Source organism: Sinohyriopsis cumingii, chromosome 9 (genome assembly GCF_028554795.1).
Source record: "Sinohyriopsis cumingii isolate HCF-2022 chromosome 9, ASM2855479v2, whole genome shotgun sequence".
Lineage (NCBI taxonomy): Eukaryota > Metazoa > Mollusca > Bivalvia > Unionida > Unionidae > Sinohyriopsis > Sinohyriopsis cumingii.
This window is the reverse complement of record NC_142969.1, coordinates 102935774-102943173: the sequence shown is the minus strand read 5'-3', so window position 1 is coordinate 102943173 and position 7400 is coordinate 102935774. Positions and strand designations below refer to the sequence as shown.

General features: G+C 31.9%; 1 protein-coding gene and 1 long non-coding RNA gene across 2 annotated transcripts in view; both read right to left on the bottom strand.

Annotated features, from left to right (window-relative positions):
• Positions 1–1438: 1438 nt before the first annotated feature.
• Positions 1439–3595, bottom strand: LOC149792365 (uncharacterized). Its single transcript, XR_016423547.1, has 2 exons — positions 3462–3595; positions 1439–2287 (listed from the first exon to the last, which is right to left on the bottom strand). It is a non-coding gene; the product is annotated as an uncharacterized LOC149792365 (long non-coding RNA).
• Positions 3596–4111: 516 nt separating this feature from the next.
• LOC149792364 (uncharacterized) overlaps positions 4112–7400 on the bottom strand; it is a 43652-nt gene continuing 40363 nt past the window's right edge. The window contains exons 31-33 of the mRNA XM_089969566.1: positions 6641–6801; positions 4384–4486; positions 4112–4142 (exon numbers count right to left, since the gene is read on the bottom strand). Of these exons, the coding sequence (XP_089825692.1) occupies positions 4112–4142; positions 4384–4486; positions 6641–6801 (295 nt within the window). The remainder of the gene's footprint in view (positions 4143–4383; positions 4487–6640; positions 6802–7400) is intronic.

The window sequence follows — 7400 nt, the reverse complement described above, 5'->3', positions numbered from 1 at the left end:
GTGCACGGTCGTACATTTATATTTCTAGTCCATAAAGTGAGATTGGTGTTACCGCCGTGTAAAACTGCTTAAACGAATTTACTAGGTTAAGGGGGCATACTTTACATCGTATTTTATTGAATAAAATAACAGACTTCATTCATTGAGTTACAAGAGACTTTTTAGCCATGGTTCTATTCAAATTGGGGGTTTAGAAAGAAATCCATGACTTCATTCTTTGAGTTACATGATACTTTTTTAGCCATGGTTCTATTCAAATTGGGAGTTTAGAGAGAAACCCATGACTTCATTCTTTGAGTTACAAGAGAATTTTAAGCTATGGTTCTATTCAAGTTGGGGATTTAGAAAGAAACCCATGACTTCATTCTCTGAGTTACAAGATAATTTTTAGCCATGATTCTATTAAAGTTGGGGGTTTAGAAAGAAACCCGTATAAAGAGATACACTTTCCACAAGACTATCACGTTCACGTAGCTTTCACTTTGCCGTACCAAGCATCCATTTCAAAAAGCGACTATTTTAGTTATGTTAAGATGGACGCGCATGCCTTAGCACAAAATTGTTTCTAAAATCGTTTGATTGCAAACACTCAACTGTGTCTGCTCAGTTTGCTTTTTAGTGATACATAAAACATGTCTACATTGTTAGAATATCAAATTGTTAATAAACATATAAAGAATAAAAGAATAACCTAATTTCGAACACACACGTTCCTCGATATAAAGTTACAATTTGGAAAGACGTATATTCATGATATTTTTATACGCTTTAAAAAAAACTGTTAAACACTGCTGCACTTCGTTAAAATGTACAACCAATTTTCCATAATGCCATTCATATTATCATTTTCGAATAATTAGTCGTGGTCCAAGAAGTCTTGCAAAACGTGTTAATAAGCAAACGAATATACAGCCTTGTAAACTTTGTAAATTAGCAATGGATTATACGGTCTTGTTGATGAAGGTCCTTTTAAATCTACTGCTTGTAGAGTAAAACTATCGTAGATTGGGGGGAATGCGCCTTCTGGAATTCAGCAAGAACATTGTCAATAATTAATTTAATTTCGCCCGTTTAGACAGCATTGCATTCAAGACACCTGTGAAATTGTATCCAGAGCATCAGTTAGTAATATTTTGATCATTAATAGATTTTTGCTTGTGTACAATGTTTTCATATTAGAGTCTGGGGAAAATACCCTTGGCGAATCTTTATGTACAAATAATTTTAAGAATGGCTTAAGTGTCACTTTGTGTATGCTATATCATTTAATGCCATGTTTAAAAAGGGTGTTTTTAAATTAATGCAATATATTTACATTTGGCTGCACACACTTTCTGGGTTTTTTATGAACCCTCACTGTCTGTGTGCATCAAATGGAGTGGAAAGACTTTTTATTTCCATAAATGTTATTAATAAAAATAAATGTCATGACATACACTGATACTGAGATTTTTTAATTTGAATGAATATGAAATGAAAAGAAGGACAGAATCAAGTCAGTAATTTACATTATGCTGTTCTTAACCCACACTTTCAATCTGATGAGGAATTTAACATGAATTATCTCCTACATATGCATAATGCTAACTGCATTTCGCTACTTGATGCAACGTTTAAAAGTTAAGAAGGAAAATTAAAAAAATATAAATAAACAAAGAGCCCAAATAAACAAACACACTTATTAAGCAACTCTAATAAACCTTGGTATATTCTAATAAACGGTGGTAAAAATGCCATACTATAATAAATTTTATTGTATTCTAATTAAATGGTCCACATTATAATCAAACGTGTATAATATAATGAATTATGTTGATCAGAATATTACTGGAACAGGATTTTTATTCTCACTGTGATTCAACTGTTACCATTGTAAAATAGTTATACGAAAATTTATATTTCAAATATAGTCATATTTAATTCAAAAGATAAACATTTTGTGCAGGCACACATTCATTAAAAATCTGTCTTATCGTTGTCTACATACTCAAGTAGAGACTAATATTTTACAACTAGTGAATCAACACTATCTAGTGAAATAAAAAATAAAGTTTTCACAAATAAGGTTGCATGTGCAAGGGAAAGTTGATTCCAAGTCCTAATAAGTGCTGATAAATATAGATGAGAGCGAAAGAAATGATTAATTCTTTTCTAGCATTCATTCCACATTCTATAAGAGCCATTGTAATTAGGCCATTGTCCGTAGAAGGAATAATCTTCTGTTCCATATGTTCCTTTGAACCGGGTCGGTATGCGATGTAGATCAAAACTGCAAGTCTTGTCTTCACTAATTTAAAGAAAGTAAAGATTGCATTCATTTGAACACTTTCAGATCAATAGTTCCTAAAAATTTCTTTAATATTTAGAGTGACAAGAGAATGTGTTCCCGGAAGAAACATTATTATATAAACAGTACGACTACATTTATCCGATTGTTGAGAGTAAAATTCTTATTTGTAAAACGGATAATACTATTGGGATTTCAATATATAGCACATCACAATTTTAGTAAACAAATATATTTAAAGAATTACATGCTGGCACAAATGTAAAACGTATAAAATATATTTTGATTCCATGGAACACTATCGCCCACAAAATTCGATCACAAGATCTTTCCTCAGTTTTAGCCCTTAAGTTCCTTAGAAGTATAACATTTAACTTTCACAGCTGAATGTTGTTTGAACATCGTGTACTGCAGATAAACAGAATCAAGCAGGAAGTATTTTCCCCCGTACACGACTCGAGTTTTGTTCTTCCAGAGCACCTGATATTATTCTTAACACATCATCATGCCTTTACATAAAAAGAGTATAGGTCAGAAGAAAACACGTTTGCATTATGCCGCAAAGTTATCCATGTAGGAAATAACGTAGCAGTATTGTATGGCCTACCTTATTATGTTCACCCTAATATATTACATGTTGATGGTATTGTCATTTGGTTTATAATTGAATATGGAAACGGGGCACGATTACGTGTTTAACATATAGGTACTTGCAATTTTATTTACAAACATTGTCATTGATTTCGAAATAAAACAGTGATCTGAGTGCACTCATAAACTGCTTTTGGCTGATATGACAGGGACGTTATTTGGATTTTAACTATTTAATTGGATGGGTATAATTTATTATACTCATTAACATCGGAAAGTGTTAGACTTTCAGAATGATAACCTATAAAGCATTTACTCGTCTGTGCCAATAGCTCAATTAAAATGCTTTAAAATATCTCATGGCAGTAACATGAGGAATAATGTGATTGCTAGGATTTTGTTGTAAGAACACCTCCTGATCTGCTCTAACCACTTAAGTCAGCGAAACAAATTTAGTTTGCTAACTAAATAAAATGGTCCCATTCCATGTATAAATAAAATGTGCGTGGTAGGGACGACAGAGACTATTTCTTTAACCTTGTACAACTAACGACAAAGATTATATGTTGTTTTCCATCCATACCTCTCAGGATACTTTGCTTTCTCTCCCTTCCTTTTTCGTATATACACTGCCAACACAACACCCAGTACGATACTCAGAATGCATACGGGAATACCAATACCGACCCCAATTATGACAGCCGAACTGTCTGTAACGGAAGAAAATGAATCAAGTAATTTATTTGTCAGATAAGCACAGAGTGCGGTACAATTTCTAAAGGTATACAGAGAGGAAATTAAGACCAATATGATATCTACAGTTTAAAAAATCCATGTAAATATAAATCCATTTCATTTTTGTCAAATTAAACAGAATAGTACATGCAAATTCGTTTGCTCTGGTTGAATAGCTGCATTCACATGCATGTTGCATATATTCGGGATTACTTTAGATGGATATTTTCCATGCAAATAATATGAATTACATTTTTCCCGAATGGCATTTCAATCGCAAAATACTATCTAATGCAGATAAACAGCATGTAATTATGGACATTAGCGGGTACTCATTAATGTATCCAGATTTTACTCCATCTGGCCCTTCGGTATATCGTCATGGATGATTATTGTATTCCTTAGAATGCTTTCATGTGCTTATTAGTATGGGGGCTGTTGTGTGAATGATCGTGTGTGGCACAGATATATATATTTCCATGTGTTGACATAGTTAAATTAACAACGCTTACCTACGGGTTTCTTTTGCCTGAAAACGGAAGAATTCATGTGTAAATGAATCGCCATATCTACAGCATTGTCTTAGTATATAAGTATCATTATTGTGCAATTTCTCTCAGATTTGCTCATTAGTTACATCCTTGTATATTAGTGCAGTTGAATCGAAGGGCATTTGTTAAATTTAAAGAATACGTGATTTTGTTCCACTCATTTAAACTCTAAAATAACTATGGAACTAACTAAATAAATAACAATTTCATCGAACTTACCGACACGTAGGAACCTGGTTCTCAACTAAACATTCGTATAGATCAGGACATCCACCGAATATTTCCTGATAGAGGAAACACAATCCGATTGTGGCATTTGTAACTGAAAAATGCAGACATAAATGCACATGTATTCACTATCAAACTGGACTTAAAGCAGAACAACACACAATCCAATCGAGCACCTGAATACATATCCATAGAAGATAGAGAAATGTATCCATTAGTGTAAGATAATATAAAATAAGATAATGCGATTTTTGATTTTTGCCTGTTAAATTGTCTCTAATTAACAAATCGAAGTTGAAGCCCACATGCAAACATATGTGATTGTCTTTGCCTAATAATCACATTAATAATGCTCTTTTGTTTTTGGAAGTATGATAGTATTGAAATTATTGATTTTGTTTCTGTTAGAATTAAAATACACAATCAGTACAGTGTAATTCCAGCTGCTAATATCAGTTTTTTTCGTTTACATATGACGTAGAGCACTTTCATATATTTGCATAGGCCAGCTTTATATATATATATATATATATATATATATATATATATATATATATATATATATATATATATATATATATATATATATTAAAATGGTTAATAGTTTTTAAGAACATCTCTTAATGTATCTTATTCTGGGAATTCCAAGGTAGGAGATGGAATGTTCAGGAAATTATTAGTTGGGATAACAAACAGAGCACATAATGTCACTTGACTGTTCTGGAGAGTCTTTATATATATATATATATATATATATATATATATATATATATATATATATATATATATATATATATATATATATATATATATATATATATATATATATATATATATATATATGATATTGTAGCCAGTATAGACTCTTTCCTGATCATACAACATTATATGTTGATTGTTAATAATGAAATTTTATTTCGCTAAATCTTAAACGTAGATATTGAAAATATACCTAAATGGCCCGGTGTTGGCTGGTTTCATTTAATTCCGGAGAAATCGTAATTAATGATAATATCACAAAAACGGACAATGAGAATAATAACAGGTACAACCAAACGTGTGTTCCTTGTACAGCAGTTACCAAGACCATAAGCAGGAAAGCCGTGGCAAGATTAAATTGATGCATTATTAACAACTGTTATTTGACCATCTGATATAGAACCTGAAATTACACATTTCGCTATAGAACACGAAATTTACACGAGGTCAACCAAAGTGTAGAGCATCATTATTCAGTCATGTGTTTATACAATTGGAATATAAAACTCGTTAAATAATAATCCTACATTGTCACAATTAAACTTAATTATTTGACAACTCTATATACCCTACAGAAAACTATTGGCAAATGTTGTCGTATGTGTAACTGTTCATTAGTAGAACTAAAGTATTTACTGTTACCACACAAAACAGAACCTTTTACAACATGTTTTGTTTCTTTCAATATAACAAATGATATTATCGAAACTATTCTGTATATATGTATGATAATATATATATATTTCTGTTCGTAGTTTGGGTACTTGTCTTGGCATCCAACTTATGGCGATATGTATTTTATAACTGTTTCTCTACTCTAATTATTCATACTACATAATCAATGAAATTATACATTTGTATTTGCTTTGAACAGTGGGCTATTTGCAACAAGTTATGACTAGTAAATTAAATTGAAAACATTATCGTAGATTTAGATAAAGAATAAAATGATATTGCTTACGTACCATTTCTAGCAAACTTGCAGTATTTTTGATGTTCCCATAGTTACTTGGGTAACCAATGTCTTTTGGATCATTCATAGTATATCGTTACCTTGCAACATTCGTAGAATCCTTTCCATTGTTAATAAAAACACATAACTATTTACATTTGAATTTATTGCATCAACCATGCTTATATGTTGTAAAATATGACTTAAGTTAGACTGGTTTGGCTGGATTTACTAGGAAGGAAACAGCCGCAGTTCACTTAAAATGCCTAGGTAATTCTGACGAATGCTATGGCATTGACGCAGAATGTTATAAATGTTAGACCTGAGAACAAAATGTTGGATTTGTTACTATACTCTTCACAGATGATTCAATTAGTTAATGTCATATAATATCTCGTTTTATTGCTGGGGATATTTTGAAACTTGTTTTATCGTAGTAAGAAAATCTTCAACAGACCGACCAACTAATGTAGAGATCACATAGATTTGATATCGTCCGTACAAGTGAATAAGAAATTTGTCTGCAAAACCACTCACTTGAAACATTTGCAACAGAAAGATTCTTTGCAGTTGCATTCTTTCCATCGATCGAAACAGGTTCCCCTGATGCTAGGTGTTTGAAAGCTTTTGTCAGTCGCTGTTTCGTTTCCTCGTTGTTTTCCAGGATCAAGAGATAGTCTACAATTAAACTTCCTCTCCTGAAATGTTGGATTTAATCGAAATATAATTTACAACACTTAACCTAGTCTTACAATATTTTTGACATCTTTACTTCGTCAGTTACAAGATTACTCTCTTCCCAATAAATGTTTTGATTACCGGAAGTTGCTACATCCTTATCAACGTCCATCCTGACAGTACATGATAGCCTCGTCATAGAGGCGTAAATGTAATATATCATTGCAGGATCATAACTAGTTTTTCTGTTTGGCGAATATCCCAAGTAGATTCGTGGCTTTGAATGCATCTGTCCATTCAGTATCTTTGGTCAGTTTATGCTCTATCTTGTCTTACACCCCATTTCTCTCTGTAGATATTTTCATGCCATTTCACAGTGAGTATTCTTTGAAATAATAACCTGTTGATTTGTCTCGACCTAGTGTCCCATACTGCTTATGTTCTTTGATCAATTCTCTTGAATCTACCTCTGTCTCTCCAACACACATTACGTTCTTGTACATTGAGAAATATAGGAATAATTTCAGTATATGTGTCATAGGTACAGACATAAGGAGGCACTAAGTTAAAGTGCCATAATGACTCTTGTATTGAATATATGTACTAAGATAAGGAAGCG